The sequence below is a fragment of the Balaenoptera musculus genome, chromosome 7 (assembly GCF_009873245.2).
Source record: "Balaenoptera musculus isolate JJ_BM4_2016_0621 chromosome 7, mBalMus1.pri.v3, whole genome shotgun sequence".
Lineage (NCBI taxonomy): Eukaryota > Metazoa > Chordata > Mammalia > Artiodactyla > Balaenopteridae > Balaenoptera > Balaenoptera musculus.
Window position 1 is genome coordinate 106,824,776 of NC_045791.1, and position 19,953 is coordinate 106,844,728.

At 37.3% G+C, this 19,953-nt stretch overlaps 1 protein-coding gene and 2 pseudogenes across 3 annotated transcripts in view; 2 read left to right on the forward strand and 1 right to left on the reverse strand.

Annotated features, from left to right (window-relative positions):
* Nucleotides 1–19,953, reverse strand: part of USP40 (ubiquitin specific peptidase 40) — a 93,564-nt gene that overhangs the window by 64,479 nt on the left and 9,132 nt on the right. For all 3 annotated transcript variants that reach the window (XR_005020562.1, XM_036857414.1, XM_036857413.1), the window contains exons 5-10: nucleotides 19,770–19,934; nucleotides 17,895–18,041; nucleotides 15,065–15,208; nucleotides 12,427–12,555; nucleotides 5,264–5,359; nucleotides 3,772–3,879 (exon numbers count right to left, since the gene is read on the reverse strand). Coding sequence is in view for 2 of the 3 variants with exons in the window: in XM_036857414.1 (XP_036713309.1) it covers nucleotides 3,772–3,879; nucleotides 5,264–5,359; nucleotides 12,427–12,555; nucleotides 15,065–15,208; nucleotides 17,895–18,041; nucleotides 19,770–19,934 (789 nt within the window). In the remaining variant the exon portion in view is untranslated. The remainder of the gene's footprint in view (nucleotides 1–3,771; nucleotides 3,880–5,263; nucleotides 5,360–12,426; nucleotides 12,556–15,064; nucleotides 15,209–17,894; nucleotides 18,042–19,769; nucleotides 19,935–19,953) is intronic.
* Nucleotides 2,046–2,196, forward strand: LOC118898608 (annotated as a pseudogene).
* On the forward strand, nucleotides 5,424–5,976 carry LOC118897890 (annotated as a pseudogene).

A 19,953-nucleotide genomic window follows, 5' to 3' on the forward strand; every position in this document is an offset into this window, starting at 1 on the left:
AAAGCTAAAAAACACAAATTACCAATATCAGAAATGAAATAGGGTCCTACAGGTCCTACAGAAATTAAAAGGATAATATGGTAATATTTCAAACAACTTTATACTAAGAAATTTGATACTTTGAGAACAAATTCCTTAAAAATCACAATTTTCCAAAATAAACAAGAACCAACTTCATACTGTTTATAAGAGACACACGAGGACTTCCCTGGTGGCGCAGTGGTTAAGAATCTGCCTGCCAATGCAGAGGACACGGGTTCGAGCCCTGGTCTGGGAAGATCCCACATGCTGCGGAGCAACCAAGCCCGTGAGCCACAACTACTGAGCCTGCGCATCTGGAGCTTGTGCTCCGCAACGGGAGAGGCCACGACAGTGAGAGGCCCGCGCACCGCGATGAAGAGAGACCCCCGCTCTCCGCAACTGGAGAAAGCCCTCGCACAGAAACAAAGACCCAACACAGACAAAAATAAATAAATAAATAAATAAATAAAATTTAAAAAAAAAAAAAACAAAGACACACGTGCATTCGAAAGCTTGTATGTGACATTAATCCCAGATAAGGCAGATGTGAAGGTAAGGACTATTAGCAGAGATAAAGGAAGGGCTTATGTCAAAAGGCCACTAACAATCCAAAGTGTGTATGCAACTAATAATGTATCTTCAAGATACATGAAGCAAAACTGTCCACAGTAAAAGGACGAAAGGGCAAAGGTACAATTACAGTTGGAGATTTAAATCTACTCTCTCAGTAACTGATGCAACAGAAAGACAGAAAAATTAGTTAAGAATAGGGATGAAATAAAGAATGCTATTAACCAATTTGACCTAGCTGACATTTATGAAACACTATACCCAACAACTGCAGAAAATTAATAACTTTACTGGTGAATAGAAACATTCAGCAAGACAGACCATATCCTGAGGCATGAAACAAGTCTCAAAAAATTCAAAATAAGTGAAATCATAGAGAGCATGTTTTCAGAGTAAAACGGAATTAGACATCAATTTACAGATATAACAAAAAGATAACTAGAAATCCCCCAAATATTTGGAAATTAAGCTATCCACCTCCAAAAACCTCATGGGTCAATAAAAGAATCAGAAGGAAAAATTACAAAATATTTTTAATTGAAAGATAATGATAACATGTCAAATTTAGCCACAGCTTAATTAGCGCTAAGAAGGAAATTATAGATTTAAAAGCATGAATTAAAAGGCAGGTTTAAAAAACAACTGAGATACCAACCCAAGAAGCTAGAAAAAGATGATTAAATTAAACCCCAAAGGTAAAAGGAAGGAAATAATTAAAAACAAGAGCAGAAATCAATGAAGTAGAAAACAGATTAGTAGAGAAAAATCAACAAAGGCAAAAAAGTTGTTTTTTGAAAAGCTTAATAAACTTGATAAGCCCTAAGCAAGACTTACGAAAAACAAAAGTAAGCAAAGACAAATTATTAATATCAGGAATGAAAAAGAAGAAATTTAGGTCCTACAGACACTAGAAAAGATAATATGAGACATTTTGCATAACTTCATGCCAATAAATTTGACACCATAGATAAAAGGACAAATTCTTTAAAAAATATAATTTTCCAAAATAATGCAAGAAGTAAATAAAAAATCTAAAACAACTCTACAAATAAAGAAATTAAAACTATAATTTAAAAACCTTATCATAAAAAAATTCCAGGTCTAACTAGCTTCACCAAACATTTAAGAAAGAAATAACAATCTATCTCAGAGAAATCCTTTCCAAGAATATAAAAAAGGGAATATTTCCTAACTTCTTTTGAGTCCTGCATAACCCTGATACTAAAACCTGACAAAGATATTACAGAAAAAGAAAACTAAAGACCCATATCTCTCATAGACACAAAATCCTTAGTGAAATATGAGCCAAATGTATACAGCAATACACACAAGTATATCATGACCACGTGTGCTTCATCCCAGAAGTGTAAGATTTGCTCTAACATCGAAAAGGTCAGTCAGCAGAATTCACCACATTAACAGAATAAAAGAGAAAAGCCATGTGATCACGTTGATAAATGTACACAAAACAGCATTTGATAAAATCCAACCTCTATTCAAGATAAAACTATCAGCTGCTTATATCACACCCGAAAGGAATCTGGGGTTCACTGTGCTAACGGGCATAAGACTTCTGGCCTTCCTATGAACAGATACTCTACATGTGTCCTCCTGCACTTCAGTGGCTGCTGGGCAAGACCAGTGGGACAGGGTTCAGTATTGGAAGAAAAGCTGCAGTATTTAGTGGGGAAGTCCTGCCACTTAGAGCCCGTCCAGCCCATGAATGGGTGGGCCATGAGTGGTCTCATAAATATAAAGGCTTTGAACCTCTCTTTTCAAGAGAAAAAAAAAAAGAAAGAAAGAGATAGGTTCCAACTACATGCCATTCTGGAAAAGGCAAAACTAAGGAGACAATAAAAAGATCAGTGGTTGCCAGGCATTTGGGGGAGAGGGGTGATGAATACACAGAGTCCAGTTGTTTAGCGCAGTGAAAATACTTCGTATGACATCATAACAATGGATATATGTCAGTATACTTTTGTCTAAACCTATAGAATGTACCATATTATCTACTTCATTAGAATGAACCTTAGGTGAACTGTGGACTTTGGCAATTATGATGTGTCAATGTAGTTCATCCTAGGTTTAGGGAAAAAAAAAAAAAAACACACCACCCTGATGAGTGATATTGATAACACCTACGCATGTTTGTGGGAAGGGGGTATATGGGAAATTTCTGTACCTTCTTGTTAATTTTGTTGTAAACCTAAAACTACTCAAAAAAAAAGTCTTAGAAAAAAGAACATTCAGTGTTAGGATAGGTATTTTTGGCAAAACTCATTTCAGTTATACACATATGTATACAAGTTACATACGTGTGTGTTGGTTGGATTGTGATGTAAGATGCATTTTTTAGGTCAAAAAAGTTTGCAAGCCATTGTAGTTAAGTTATACTGGCAAATAAAGGCACAAATTAACCTCAAAGGAAAAAAGAGATAAAACTATCAGTCAACTGTAAATACAAGCTAACGTCCTCAAACTTATGAAGGATATTTTTATTTAAAAACAAAACAAGACAAAAAAGTCCCTGCACAGCTGATAACATACTTAACAGTAAAATACTGAAACACTGATCCAATCATTTTAAATGAAAACCTAAGACTATCTATGAACTCATGGTCATTAACTTCATTTATGAACTGTGGTCTAATTAAAAGATGAACTTAAACACAGTCTATATTGTGTACACTCTTTGCTTCTACAAGAAATAGCTCCAAAATATTGACTAACTGTTCTGTTGCTTTGTTTGTTTTTAGTCAAGTTTTTGTCTCCCAAGTCTGGCAGTACCAGTTTTTGCACCTAACCTTACAGCCTAGGAAACCAGATTGCCAAGTTTAGTAGAACTGCGTGTCAAAGAAAGATAAAAGTGAAATTTGGGTGAATACCTGAAGACGTTTCTATAAATAAGATGATAAGCTTTAGGATATGAACTTTGTGACATTTTTTGCTGTTGTGATTAGAAGCCCCTCCTCTATTCTTTTTTTGCTTACTTCTTGATTCTATAAATTACTTAATAATTAACTGAATTCTAACCATTAAACAAAAATACTAATTGTATTTCCGTCTAATTTAAATTTCCTTCCCCAAATTTCCTTCCCCAAAGCACAAGAAATTCATGTTGCCAAAATCATAATAAAATTTCCTGGGAATAGGACTTCTTATAAGGATGTCATGTATTACCTTTCGCAGTGGTCCATACTGTTTTCTGTACTTCTTATTCCAAGATATTCCTATCTTTTTCAAGAGTTTCTGGCCCAGCTGATCAACAGGAATTAGATTACTCTCCTCCTTATGAAAGAAAAGAAAGTCATTTAAGAAAATTTGATAAGATATAACCTCAACACTTATGAGTTCAATGGAACCAACAGGATTAATAAATGTGCCTGTAACAGCAAACATGTAAGTGCATTAACCAAAATTGTTTCAAAATAAAAAGTTTTTTAAAAAATAGATTAAGCCTAAGTTTAGAAAACTTGAATTCTGCCACTTTCCATGTGGCAAAGTTTAAACATTTCAAGAGCAATATCCAAAGAGTATTCCGAGGTTTGGTAAATTCCTGATATTATGTGGGATTTTTAGAAGAAATACTTTAGTGCAAAAAGACTAATGTCTCTTCTGAATGTTTTGAAGTATAACCAAGTTCTAAAAGGGGGTAAGAAGTGACAATTATGGGCTGAAATGTGTCCCTTCATATGCTGAATTCCTAACCCTCAAAATTTCAACTGTGACTATGTTTGGATAGGGACTTTAAAGAAGTGATTAACTTAAAATGAGGCCTTTAGGGTGGGCCCTTATCCAATCTGACTGGTGTCCTTATAAGAAGAGGAAATTTGGACACACAAAGACACAGGGATGTGCATGCACATAGAAAAGGCCATGTGAGAAAGCAGCAAGAAGGCAGCCATCCGCAAGCCAAGGAGAGAGGCCTCAGAAGAGACCAAACCTGCCGACACCTTGATCTGGACTTCCAGCCTCCAGCACTATGAGAAAATAAATTTCTGTTACGTTAGACACCCGGTCTGTGGGATTTTGTTATGGCAACCCTAGTAGACTAATATAGTGGCCATAGACCAATACTCAACCTAGGCCCCTAGTAAGAAATTGAGAAAAAAACTGTTTATTAAGACTGAATGAATAAATGAAAAGAGACTACCATCTTTACAACAGGGTACGAAGCAAACATTAAAAGTCATATATGTGAGATATTATCAATATTGGGAATGAAAAAGGGGACATAACTTCAGGTCCTATGGACATTAAAAGGATAATATGGGAAAACAGTAAATTCCAAAACCGTATGTAAAGTAAATCCCAATTCTATTTAAAATAACAATATCACAAAAAACTTGTAACCCAATCCTAATATATGTATATAAACACAAAGGAAATAGAATGCAAAGAATATATATCAAAGTGTTAACAATGACCGGACATTTGGTTTATTTAAACTTTGTTTCTTTACATACTTTCTAATTTTTTCCCCTCAAATTTTCTACTATTCATATGTATTCCTTTTATAACCAAAAGTCTCCATTAAAAAAAATTTTTTTAAATAGACATAGAGAATTTCCCAAAAGAAAAAGACTATGAATAGTAACAATATCACTTCTACCAACTGAATCATATACCTGATATACACACAAAAATATAAACATACACTCTCTCTCTCTACCTGTAATAAGACTGCTTTTAGAATCATCAATGGATCATCAATCTCTTCTTCATTTTGAAGATCTTCCAAATTCACATCTGGATTACTTTTGTCCTCCTAAGAAAGAAAACAATAAAAAAGTTTCGCTTTCCTGGTAAGCGGCCTGAGGTGACCTCTAAAAATGGTTCACTATTCACCTGACCCAGAAAACCCCACAAAATCATGCAAGTCAAGAGGTTCAAATCTTCGTGTTCACTTTAAGAACACTCATGAAACTGCCCAGGCCATTAAGGATATGTGTATCCGAAAAGCCACCAAGTATCTGAAGGATGTCACTTTAAAAAAGCAGTGTGTGCCATTCCGTCATTACAATGGTGGAGTTGGTAGGTGTGCCCAGGCCAAACAGTGGGGCTGGATGCAGGGTCGGTGACCCAAAAAGAGTGTTGAATTTTTACTGCACATGCTCAAAAATTCAGAGTAATGCTGAACTTAAGGGCTTAGATGTAGATTCTCTGGTCATTGAGCACATCCAGGTGAACAAAGCCCACAAGATGCGGCGCAGGACTTACAGAGCTCATGGTCGGATCAACCCATACATGAGCTCTCCCTGCCACATTGAGATGATCCTTACTGAAAAAGAACAGATTGTTCCTAAACCAGAAGGGGAGGTTGCCCCGAAGAAAAAGATATACCAGAAGAAACTGAAGAAACAAAAACTTATGGCCCAGGAATAAATGCCGCAAAAAATAAATGCAAATAAAATTAAGAAAAAAAGTTTCTATCACTAATTCCTTAAAAAGCAGTTAATGAAATAGGAGTGTTTGTGCCACGGAGGTTTCAAGATGGAGAAATGATGATAAAAACATCATAATAATTTGTATATGCTTTGGAATCAGGCAGCCTGGCTTTAAATTTCAACTGTGGTTGAATAATCCTGGACAAATTACCTAATCTGTCTGGCATTATCTGTAAATTGGCATTGTGAAGGAAAGCTTCTAGCACAATACACACAGCGGGTTCCAACATTTTCCCACTAAGCACTACTTTAGTTGTATCCTACAATTTTGATATGTTGTGTTTTCATTATCATTCAGTTCAAAATATTTTCTGGTCTCCACCCAATTTATTCTCACTCACTTATGTTGGCCTAACAAAATCCTACCAACCTCTGCAAGCTCAGCTTAAACATTCCCTCCTACTTTCTTTTTTATAAATGACTTATTTATTTATTTTTGGCTGCATTGGGTCTTCGTTGCTGCGTGCAGGCTTTCTCTAGTTGCGGCGAGCAGGGGCTACTCTTCGTCACGGTGTGCGGGCTTCTCATTGCGGTGGCTTCTCTTATTGTGGAGCACGGGCTCTAGGCGCGCAGGCTTCAGTAGTTGTGGCACGCGGGCTCAGTAGTGGTGGCACATGGGCTTAGTTGCTCCGTGGCATGTGGGATCTTCCTGGACCAGGGCTCGAACCCATGTCCCCTGCATTGGCAGGCAAATTTTTAACCGCTGTGCCACCAGGGAAGTCCCTCTCTCCTATTTTCTGATCACCCAAGTTTTCACCCCATCTTACGAAGTTACTTGGAAACATGTCAAAATTCTCCTGATAAGGTATTTTTATTCATTTTTTTTCATACATGGCATCTTGCAAAGGTATTTTAAACTGGCTTAAAATCATAAACACAAATAGACCTAAACAGTTAACATAAGACAAAAATAATAAAGAAATATAGAAGAATATGGCAGATGAAATACAACCATCCTGCTGTAAAATTACTAAAAATGCTGGATAAAGTAAAACACAACAAAAGAAAATATCTTTTTAAACACATGCTGAACTAGCAAGAGAACATCGGGAAAATCCTCAGAGAACAAGTGACATGGGAATCCAGGGAAGAAATCCAGAGTTGAGGTCTCCAGCCGCCCAGCCTTGCTGACACACAGCTACCACCTTGATGCTCATGCAGGACAGGGTCTGGGAGACAAAGCATAAGGACCTACCCAACGCGGGGAGCTGAATGGCTGGTTTTCTAAACAACCAGCTCTCCAATTCTTTGACACCACCTGGCTGTCCGTCAATTCAATTCTGACACTAATGTTGCTAAGTCCCACGAGACTGCCCCCACTTCAGATACCAGCTGCAAATGGGGTTCCCAGGCTACCTGCACTCCTGCCTGGCTGATTACAAATTCTACAAGCTCCACTTCATGTTTGATAATTTCCTGGAACAGCTCCTAGAACTTAGGAACTTATACTCAGGACTAGAGTTTATTACAAAGGATACAAATGAACAGCCAGATGAAGGTACACAGGGCAAGGCTGGGGAGGGTCCCCAGTGCAGAAGCCTCTGTCCGCGTGGAGTTGGGGTGGCCACCCTCGCTGCACATGGATGTATTCACCAACCTAGAAGCTCCCTTAGTCCTCTTCTTTCAGAGTGTTAATCAAAGTTTCATTATGCAGGCATGATTGATTAAGTCACTGGCCCTTGGTGACCAAACTCAATCTCCAGCCCCTGTCCCTCCCTGGGTGAGGGGGTGGGTCTGAAAGTTCCAACCCTCTAATCATGTGGTTGGTTTCTCTGCTGACCAGCCCTCGCCCTGCAGGTAACCTCATTAGCATAAACTCAGGTATGGCTGAAAGGGGTTCATTATGAACAAGAAAAGACATCATGCCTATCACTCAGGAAATTTCAAGGAGCTCTGTGCCAGGGACCTGGGACAAGGACCAAGTATATATTTTTTACTATACCACAAAGATAGATGCCAGCGGAAAGCTAGAAACCTGAAAGGACTACGCTATCAATATAAGCATGACCTACCAAAAACTCCACCCCACAACACCACCCCCACAACACCCCCACAACACCCCATAACAAAGGACAATGAGAAACTTGCTTGTTTTGACCTTGATACTAGATGAAGGTGGAAAAACATTTCCTCTAATAATCTGTAATCACAAGTAGGTCTTCATGTGGGTTTGTGGCCCAAATTCACATTAGTTGTATGGCTCTAGAACCACCAAGTCTAGATTTTATTTTAAAGGTATTAAAGGTTGGAGGCAGGGGCTTCCCTGGTGGCGCAGTGGTTGAGAGTCTGCCTGCCAGTGCGGGGGACGCGGGTTCGAGCCCTGGTCTGGGAAGATCCCACATGCCACGGAGCAACTAGGCCCGTGAGCCACAATTACTGAGCCTGCGCGTCTGGAGCCTGTGCTCCGCAACAAGAGAGGCCGCAATAGTGAGAGGCCCGTGCACCGCGATGAAGAGTGGCCCCCGCTTGCTGCAACTAGAGAAAGCCCTCGCACAGAGATGAAGACCCAACACAGCCATAAATAAATAAATAAATAAAAATAAATTTAAAGGTTGGAGGTGACCCCAGGCATGTGGTAGAGACAAATACACATCTTTCATGGAAGAAGGTACTTTTAACTCAGGCTTCAAATTACTCCTACACCGCGTTCTTAAAAAACCAACCAGCCAACCAAGCCCACAGTCTAAAATAACAAAATCATAAGGAAACAGAATCAGCAGCTATCCAAAGACCCACAAAGTCTTCAGATATTGCCATTATCAGACAGAGAATAATAAAATAGTATGTTTAACACATTTAAAGCCATTTATGGCTAAGGAACAAGAGATTTAGAACTGGTAGGAGGGGAGACGCAGGCCGGCATTGCCTAGGATGCGACACACTGGTGCAGGCGGCACGTGGGCTGGGCCTCGTCCTCCTGCACTCTTGCCAGTGGCCGACCTTGGCCTTGTGGGGACAGGCTCATCCAGGAGGCACCAGTCCCAGGGCTGCCTACTGGGAGCTGCTGTAAAGCTTCTTTGTCCCACATCCTCAAATGTGCAAGATGATGTCTGAAGTGATGTCAACCATCAGTGAAGCAAAAGACCCCACTTTGGAAGGCATAGGTCAGGCTCCTCTTTACACCGGATCGAGAGCCACATTTCGAATAGTTAATGACCTCCAGGCAAGAGGCAAGAGATCATCTTCTACTTAGGCTGAGAGAGACTGAGATGTTGGCTTTCACCCAGGGAACATTATGTGGGGTTGGTCATGAAACTTGTTCCTTGCAGACAGCTCCTTGAAAGGGAAGAAGAAACTGCTAAACTATAAGCAGAAAAAACAATACCTGACTATGTTTAGAGTATCTGGAATCCTTTGTCTCTAGGCATAAGAGATCTCTCAGGATAATGGTAGTAGAGAGACAAGCAGTGTCCAGCAGGTGTATCTACTGAAGTTGAAATTCTTAAAGCACTCATCATTATGTGAACACCACAAAGCTCGTGATTCTTAAAGAGCAGAATTAAAAAAAAAAAAAAAGAAAAAAAAAGGGATGCTTCATAGAGGCCGTGAATAAGGAAATACACAAGCACAAACAGAAAGCAATCTTCTGATTGTTCTTTAAGCCCCGAGGAAGACCTCGCTAAAGTACCAGAGGTTCAAGACCAGAGAAGCAGTGCAGAGGGCAAAACCAAATGAAAGAACGCCTGCCTGCCCTCTCGAGTCACGTAATGGAACCGGGAGAAGAGCCTGACGCTGCTGATCATTTCCAAAGAAATGAACACAAAATTGCAGAGAAGTTCAAGGAAGCACAAACCAAAAGGAAGACACGAAGAAAAGCATCATTACTTTTGAGCCACGCTACCTCACCACAGAGTGTGAAGCTACCTCTGTGCATGACGTCAATGATAAACTTAAATAGGAAACTGTAAATAAATATTTTATGCCTCAAAATACTGAGGATAAATCCCACCAGCTAGAGAAGTGCCTGAAATCTGACAATGGCTGAGCAAAATTGAAGAAATGTCTGCAGCCAGCATGGAGGAAAGCAGAGGCACACTCCTGAGGCGGAAGCGGAACTGACATGGAGGGCAGGAGCACTTTCTAAGGCTGAAGAGAGACAGGGCAACATCGGAAAAAAAGGCTGCCACAAATGGAAGCATAAATGGAAGGAAAAAACCAAGAACTACAGTGGAAAAGGCAAAGAGAAAAAAATAAATGAACAACATCATAACTATTTATTAGACCTGTTTGCAAGTTTCTATGAGAATCTAATAAAAGGCTTCAACTTCATCTTTTAGAGAGAATGAAATAAAGTTAAAATAATTGTTTGAAAGGGCTGGGGGTGCCCTAGAGAGTAAGGTTCACTACTACGGGACCCTGCGAGTGTACGACAGCAGAGTGAAGGAAGGCAACAGGTTAAGAATCAGCAACGAAGGATGGAAACATGGAGAGCAGAATTAGACCAGAGGAGGATAAGAAGTGCTTCACTCCATCTGACTGGCATGTGCCCAAACAAGCTAGGGTCTTGGCAAACATGGCACAAGCATTTGAGAGGTGCTTGTGTGGCTTTCTCAACCCAGAACTGGATAAACCCAGTTGTAGAAATAAAAGAAATGGAAGGTTAAGGCCTAGAAAGAGTGAAACAAAACTGTCTTTTTCCAAAAATGTCTACAACATAAGAGGGTTTAGCAAGATGGTTGATTATAAAATCAATGTACTAAAGATAACTGTACTTCAATACACCAGCCACGAATAGTCCAAAAAATACAGTATAGACATAGCCCCACAGAACACCTCCCTGATCAACATTTTCCCACTAGAACAGCTAGACTTTAAATACCCAAACTTTACAAAACATACGTTATCTCTCAGTACATTCTAAGTACAACTGATAGAGCATCAGAAACACAGGTAGATGTTCTGAAAGGCAAAGTGAATGTCAACAAAGGGAACACAGCATCTTCTATACTGCTGGCACTCAGAGAAGCCACGTTACTACATGTGGAGCAATTTTTCATTCACAACGATATTAACGGACACTCTTGAAGATAGGTTTTAAGCATTCTACATCCTAACATGATGGGTTGGAACTTACCAGTGTTTTAGTTACATTTTAGAAAAGTGGTTGAGAGTTTGGTGCTGGTGTGTAACAGATTATAATTTTTCCCACTGTAAATAACTGGAAGTAGATTCCCAATTAGTGCTTTCTCTTCTAGAGAAAATTATGAAACTTTTTTAGAAGACATTAAAGAAGCTCTAAAAACCAAAAAGATGTATCCTGTTTACACATGTAGATACAAAATGCCACTACTTTTACATGTGTGTATGTGTGAGAATATTGACAAGGTGATTCTAGAAATGTTCAGAAAAGCATTAAAATCCAAGACAGGCAAAACACTCCTGAAGAATAATAACACATAGGGAGACTTGCCCTACCAGTTATCATAACATAGTATAAAGCTACAGAAATTAACAATGTGGTATTTGCCTAGGAATAGAAAAAAAGAATAACAACAACAAAAAAAACAGAATACAGAGCCCCAAAGTGGACTCAAATGTAAGAAAACAATTGATATAACAGAACTAGCATTGTAAACTGGTGGGGAAAGAATGGATCATTCAATAAATGGTAACGGGCAACTGGGTACCCAGATGGAAAAACAACATCACAACATTCACAGCAAAGCATTCCAGGAAGACTGAAGTTTCAACTGTAAAAGGCAAAACTATAAAAGTTTTAGAAGACAATATAGGAGGAAAATCTTTGGTTGGTGCCATGAAAGAAAAGCTGAGGAACGGTTACTGATTAAAGGAGACTTAAGACATATGCTAACTAAATCTAATGCATGATCCTGGGCTTGACACTAGAGTCGGGAAGAAAACGCTCTAAAGGATTTGGATGAGGCCGCTGTGAAATCCGAATATAAAACATATATTAGATAATAAATAATATTATATCAGTGTTAAAGTTCCTGATTTTGACCTACGCTTATGTAAGAGAATGTCCTGGTTCTCAGGAGATAAACACTGAGTTATTTAGGGGTAAAGAGGTCTAATGCCTTCAACTTTATTTCTAGTGGTCAGCACTGATAATGATGTTAACTGTGTGTGTGTGCATGTGTCTGTATACAGAGGATGTGCCTGCACAAATGTGGCAAGATGTTTAACAACCGGAGAACCTAGGTGAAGAGTATACAGGAGGTGTTTGTACTATGCTGGTTATTTTTCTGTAAGTGTGAAATTATTTAGAAACAAAAACTGTAAACTTCTATCTGTATTAACTTTCAGTGTCTATAAGTTTTCTACAGAGTGAATATATAATAAATGGCAAAAGATTAGCCTCACCAAAATAATGGGACTAGAAAAGGAAAAAGTTGCAAAATACTTTTAATCTAATTTCTATACTTACTTGAAACTGCCAGTTTCCCAAATGATCGACATCTTTAATATACACATGATAATGTCCTCCGTAGCAACCACCTTTGTGTATAATAACTGAGAAGAGGTCATACATATATTCCAAGTCATCTAATTCACTCTACAAGAAAGAGCACAAACATTGATAGTTTACATAAAATAAGAAGATACATAACCAAAGGGGGAAAAAATTTCAACTATTAAAGTTAGTAAGAAACTTCACTATTATTGTTATTTAGGGTAAATTAAGATAAATTTGAATAATCAGCTTTGAAATTCTTAATTCTTAGACTGAAAATTATCTATCGTTGATCTAATACCAATCACACTGTGCCAAATTCTGCCTCTGAGTTAAACATAAAAACATATATCCAGGGACTTCCCTGGTGGTCCAGTGGTTAAGAATCCACCTTCCAATCAATGCAGGAGAAGCAGGTTCGATCCCTGGTTGGGGAACTAAGATCCCACATGCCACGGGGCAACTAAGCCCGTGTGCCACAACTAGAGAGAAGCCCGCACACCGCAACAAAAGATCCCTCAAGCCACAACTAAGACCTGACATAGCCAAATAAATAAATATTAAAAAAAAATAATAATTATATATATATGTATCTCCAAACAAGATGCTATTTTTATGTAATTTGGCTAAAATCATGTAACCCCATGTGATAACAAAACACACACTACCCTATCAGAGTTTTGGCAAGAAAAAACCATCTTGTATTAAACCTATTATGCTGCTTTATAAATGTGCTCTTTAGCAGTTGAATTCGTCCTATATTTTAACTAGATTGTCATGCACCTCAAAGTCAGAGTTGTATCTACTATCGATCACCCCTCCTGACACTTCAGTCCTCTGCATATAACAGGAATTTAGCAGTTATGAATACTAGCTGGTTTCCTTTAGAGGCAGTTTAGTGGAACAAACAGGTTCTTTCTTGATTTACCAATTCTATGATCAATCTTTTCTACAAGTAACATGCTCTGTAATTATGAACACCTACACTGGCATTAAAAAAATCTACTTTAGGTTAAGAGATACTTGGCATATGGATGCTACTTGAGGGAGTGCCAATTATTTAAGAACTTATTTGCTTAAACTGCACTTTTTAAGTAAGCAGCATTTTTAACATGTCTGGCTCAGGGAAAAAACAAGAGAGATGTAAACAAAGGTGCAAAATGATCATTTTTTTCATTAATACAGAAACCAGAAAGTAAAATTATTGTGAATTTCTTAGATAAGTGCTGTTTTGCTTTTTTCAGTTTTGTTATTTCAACATATGTCAAAATCATGTGACAAACTACTTTTTTTTTTTTTTTGGCTGCACCACACAGCTTGCAGAATCTCAGTTCCCCAACCAGGGATTGAACCCGGGTCATGGCAGTGAAAGCCAGGAATCCTAACCACTAGGTCACCAGGGAACTCCCATGACAAACTGCATGACAAACTGCTTTTTATGAAAGGACAAAAATTCTTCTCTGAGGTGACGGATGCTAACGAAACGTACTGTGGGAATCGTTTCCTAACGTGTGTAAACCAAGCCCTCGTCCTGTACACATTACACTCACACAGTGACGTCTGTCGATAATTTCTCAATAAAGATGGGAAGGAAAAAAGAGAATTAACTCAATTATTCTGAAAAAAACATTTTTTTTTTTCAGGCAGCAAATAGGAGCAGGGGAAGTACTCTGGAAAACCTGTTTATTCTATGTGTGCCAGTAACAGGCTCAGGGCCAACACGTTAGAAGCTCTGAATGGAAATTAATATAATAACGAAACCAAAAAGCTCAGTAATTAGGCTTGAAGTAGAGAAAGCCCCACCTGAATTTTAGACCATTTAGAAAAAAGATTACTTTTATACATAGAAATTCAACAGCTGGCTAATAAATGTTCTGGACTTAAACATATAAAGAATGATTTGTAGTAAGAAATGCATCAGTCTCATCACTCTGATCTGGCATGTATACAATCACATAGAAAATATTTCTAAATAGCTTATAAAGTAAGTAGATTATGTCATTAATTTGTTTTTAAAACTTTTTCTTTCCCGTGTCTTAAGGATTACAAAATCTACACTAGTGACATTCCAATTTCTTGTTCACTTTCTAGATGTGTAATTCATTCTTGCATCTAAAGTAAACTAAATCCAAGTAGGAATGTACTACTGAATGGTAATTTTTCCTAATGCAGGGTCATTTCTAATTCTGTTCTTAAGTTTTCATCGCAAAGATTTTTCAAGGAGAGTTTAGTAAAAAGAACTGGGAACAAATCCATACTTTGGAAATTCAAAAGAACTGTAATAAACTCGTGATTCTCAGCCGGGAGCAATTTTACCCACCTTCCCTCCCAGCTGGAGACACGGACATTTGGCAAAGTCCGAAGACATTTTTGTCACTACTGGGGGCAGAAGCGGGAGATGCTACTGTCATCTAGTAGATAGAGGCCAGGGATGTTGCTTAATATCCTACAATACAGGGCACGTCCCACCACAACAGAGAATTATCCAACTCTAAATGTTAACAGTGCCAAGGCTGAGAGATTCTGCACTCAGCCAACTGTAAATCAGGTCAATAAAAGATTCAATCTTGAGAGGGTAAAAGAAAGAATTTCAAAACAAAATAGTTCAAACCTGTTCACAAAATGGCTTGAGATTGATCCGGAGAGGGAACGTATAACAGCTTGTTTCCTTGTATCGTTCACACTTCACAAAATCAAAATTAAATCTTAATAATGAAAAAGTGAGAAAGGGAGGCAGCTTACGCAATTTGGCCGACTGTCAAAAGAAAAAATTTTTAATTTTTAAAAGCTGAATTATATAGAATACATAATGTTTCTTAAGATATAAAAAAGTGACCTATGACACAGTTTTAAGAGAAATATGTCCTTAAGTCACATAAACTAATCACCATGGATTCAATATAGTTCTTGATATAAACTCATCTATTTTATGGGGCTAAAGGTGACATCACTCACTTATGCTTACAACTAAAAATTCACAACCCATTCGTATGTTTTAATGTCACTATCCTAACAAAGCTATCTGATGAGTGTGCTCCCCCTCTAACAGTGCTTTTTTTTTTAAAATTTATTTATTTATTTATTTGTTTATTTATTTTTGGCTGCGTTGGGTCTTCGTTGCTGCACACGGGCTTTCTCTAGTTGCGGTGAGCGGGGGCTACTCTTCGTTGCGGTGCGCGGGCTTCTCATTGCAGTGGCTTCTCTTGTTGCGGAGCACGGGCTCTAGGAGCGCCGGCTTCAGTAGTTGTGACACATGGGCTCAGTAGTTGTGGCTCGCAGGCTCTAGAGCACAGGCTCAGTAGTTGTGCTGCACGGGCTTAGTTGCTCCGCGGCATGTGGGATCTTCCCAGCCCAGGGCTCGAACCCGTGTCCCCTGCATTGGCAGGTGGATTCTTAACCACTGCGCCACCAGGGAAGCCCCTCTAATAGTGCTTCTTTCCTGCCCGAGCCCTGGCCTTTCACCTTTCACCTTCCTCCTCGGTCGCTGTGTCTACTTTACCTAGCAGACACACAGTTCTTATTTACTGAAGAACCGGAGCTCTTAACCTGTGACCTGCGGACATGTTTCAATGGATGTGAACCCTTGAAATTATATGAAAATTGCATGTGTATATGTATTTTTCTGGGGAGAAGAGCCACAGCTTTCACTAGACTTTCAAAAGGACTCTAACTCTTCAAATGCTGAGATCCACTGATTGGGGTTTTACAGTTCTTAAAAGCAGATAATAAGATATTTTTTGTTTTAATGCCTTGCTTTAAAACAAAACACTAAACTGAGCTACTTTTTATTTAAAAGGCATCAGCTTTTCCCAATCCCCTTGCACTAAAGGCATGTGAGGAGGCAAAAAGAATCCTTCCCCATATTTAAAATTATCCATAATCATAAACATCTAACATTCCTAAAAATATATTTAAAACAATTCTACAAATATAGTGGGTGAAAAGAAAAGTTAAATGAAAATACAGCAACCTAACAACATGGCAGATTTTCAAACTAGCTCAAAAAAAAAAACATCTAAAAAAAGTGAGTAACTCAGCTATAATGTGGCTGAGGAAAGAAAGACTGCTCAGAACAAGATGATCTGCATTAATTTAGGTAATGCAACCAAGCCTAACCTTAGAATGCAATAAATCTAATGCAACTAGAAGGCAATTTTTAAAGTATCAAGATCAAAAAAATTCCATTGAAAAAGAATTAAACCAATGATAGAAAAGGTGCACACAAGAATTGCTTTTGTTTAACAAAAGGTTCTTATTTTACTAATGTGCAAATTAAGGTCAACCAAAACTAAGAATGTGTTTAAGTGTCTTTCCAAGATGCTTCATCCTCTGAATTTTATATTTATTTTATTAGGTTGTAGTTGTAACACTAAAGAGGAAATACAAAATAAATAAGCAAAAAATAAACCTCTCTTTGGTTTTCATAAAGGGGCAAAGGCTAGATGGAAATAAATATTAAACAATATAAAATTCATCCTGGTTTCAAATCCTATTGTGAAAGCTACAGGCATGGGGTTTATTGTTTTTAATTACATTTTCACCTATATCTCCAGGATCCAAATCAATGTTGTGTGCTATCTAAATCAACCCTCATTTTCTTTGTTGGAAAATTCAATATTGTCAGCTCTAGGAATAGTGCTAACACTCTGTCTTAACAGAGTAACTGCAAAGATACATCTTTAGTGGTATTTCTTTAAGTCAGGGCTCAATAACCATCGGTTCAATTGAGTTCAAGGTTATCACGCTAATGAATAGCCTGTCATATCATCTGCCAGCAGTGAAATAGTTCCTACTGCAGATAATAACAACAGCTGAGTTGATGCCACGTTGCAAAAGAAATCACTTGCTTAAATCTTATCCTCCTTTTTTTCCTGTATTTTGCTCTGTTGTACAAAGAGAAACCCTGGCACGCTCTGTCAAGCCCTGTAATTAGCAAGTTACGTACTTCCAACTGGGGGAGGAGGAAAGGCCATATTGGATTTGCTAGTCAGGGAAGAAATATACACACATCAATACTGTAAAATAACTGCAAATGTGCAAATAAAGAAAGCCATTTGTATAGTGGTAGACCAAAAAAAGGAAAGCTCAACAAGCTTCCTGGTTGGCAGAAATAAAAATGTATTGCATTCTTCATAATGGTAACTTGCAAAAAAAAAAAAAGGTTTATTTAAGAAACACTGAGGTACAAATAATTTTTCCCTGTGAGAAAAAGAAGCTGAGAGAACTGCTGGGTTGAAAGCTTAAAAAAAATTCTTTACTGTAAAAAATTAAAATACATATATATATATATAAAATGTAAATATCTTTTCAATCCTTAGTACTGATTAAGAGCTTCATGTATATCTTCAAGACACTTCATACAAGTTGACTTCCCTTGACGGACCTTCCTGCTACCAAACACTGAGCAGGCACCCTTAGAAAAAGCAGGGATCTATCTTTACCTTTGCTGCTTTAACCAGCCTGTCACAAGTCCCGCAGTGGTACAAGTTGTCAGAGTCAAAAACTTCCTCTTCCACATACATGTCCCAGAGTGCATCTCCCAAACCTGATACATTTCTGACCGCTACTGTGAGATCTAAGAAGTCTTCCTGAAATACACATGAATAGAACATTGAAAAAACAATTCCACAGAGGTTCACAAACACATCACCAATTCATACATACACTGGGAATAATCAGATATATTTTTTTCTAAAACACATATATTTTTTCTATATATGAAGGTATAGATCTCCTGATTAGATACTGTGAAATTCATAACAATAAATTATTCTTTCTAAACCAAACTATAACTTAGCTTAAAATATATCAGGAACCAGTTTACGAGTTCACTGTAGATACAACGAAACCTATTTTATCAGGAAATAAGACAAACCATTTAATACATGAATTGAGAAGAGTATACGTGCAGGGTTATTAGTGCTGTCTTAGTCTCTAGGCTGGCATGGCAAGGCCAGGGTTGGACTCTCTAATGTAAACTCTTCTTCCTCCTCTTCTGCTAGGGCTGGTTTAGGAAAAACATTATTTTGAGCCAGGATACAAAGGTATTTTTTAAAAAATTAAGAGTGTATTTTGCAAAATGCGAGTCTACCAATTCTACTAAAAGTACATTTGAATTACAACATATTTCTAGTAATAAACGTTTACAATTTGACAAGTTTAAAGCACATTTATAATTTTGTGTGTATGTTTGTGCAATAGCATTACCTTAAGGGATTATGGGGATTGTAAAATAATAGCACTAATTAATTAGTTCAAGGTGGAAATCTAAAGTAATAAAAGTAACATTCATATATGATTTATAATATAAATATGTGAAAAGTTAATGTCTGTAATTTATAACGTGCCTTCATATATGTTATGTTTTGAAATTACTTTGTGAATCATTACATTATACTGGTCAATCATACCATAACCCAAAGACATACAACATCTTAATATTTCCAAACTAGGCTGGCCAAACCTTCTATTAGCATAGGCAATAAGGGCCAAAAAGCCTTCTTTATGCCCAACACTTTCATAAAAAATAGAAATATATATACATATATATTCCAAAAAAGCAATTAATGCAACATTTAGAAAATGGCATTTAATTATTCTACTCATATAGTCAAATACAGAAACTTCCTATAATTCTTGCCATAAGAAAATATTTTTATTAAAGGACAACTGTTCAGTGATGAAATCATTTGCTATATAAGATTTGTAGCGCAAGTAGTGATTATTATATTTACATGAGCAAATTTCCAATTAGATGAAATGGGCAATCTCTGTTATGACACAGAATTGAAGGTTACACTAGTTTAAACAGGATTATAATAGCTTTATATAAATAATATTTAAACCTAAGCACACACATACAAATGAACTTTCTAAGGGGTATCAATAAACTAAATCCAATATTTAATTACAGATCTAATTGTCAATTTAAACATTCCTCAGTATTCTCTATTTTTATTACTTCTCTAAGTAACTTTCTTTATAATATTCCAACCACCAACCATGATGATAATTGGCTTTTCTCATAAGGTCACTGGTCCCTACTTGTAAACACCCCCCAAATCTACTTTCTATATATTAGAGTACTAAATAAAAGATTAAAGCTACATCTTAAGATATCTACTTCTTTCAGTTTACATGGAGAAATTTGGATTATAAATTTATAATCTGGGTGTAGCTAGAGTACAAGAAAAAAACTGATAAAGTTATTTCTAGTAATAAACACATTAATCCTCATGTGGTATAGATCACAGATTTAATTACATGAATTATAATTTATGATTTAACTTATTACTAAAATACTCTTGCATATTCACCTGCTTTTCACTGACATTCTTACATTCTTTACAAACAATCTGGTTAACAATGGTTCCGTGATATAGACGATTGATGAGGTCATGGCCGGAGGTCCCAACTAAAGAAGTTTCCAAAGCACTAAAGAGAATTCGATTCAGTTCCTGTACATCATGTTGCCTCATTTCCTATAAAACAGGTAACTTT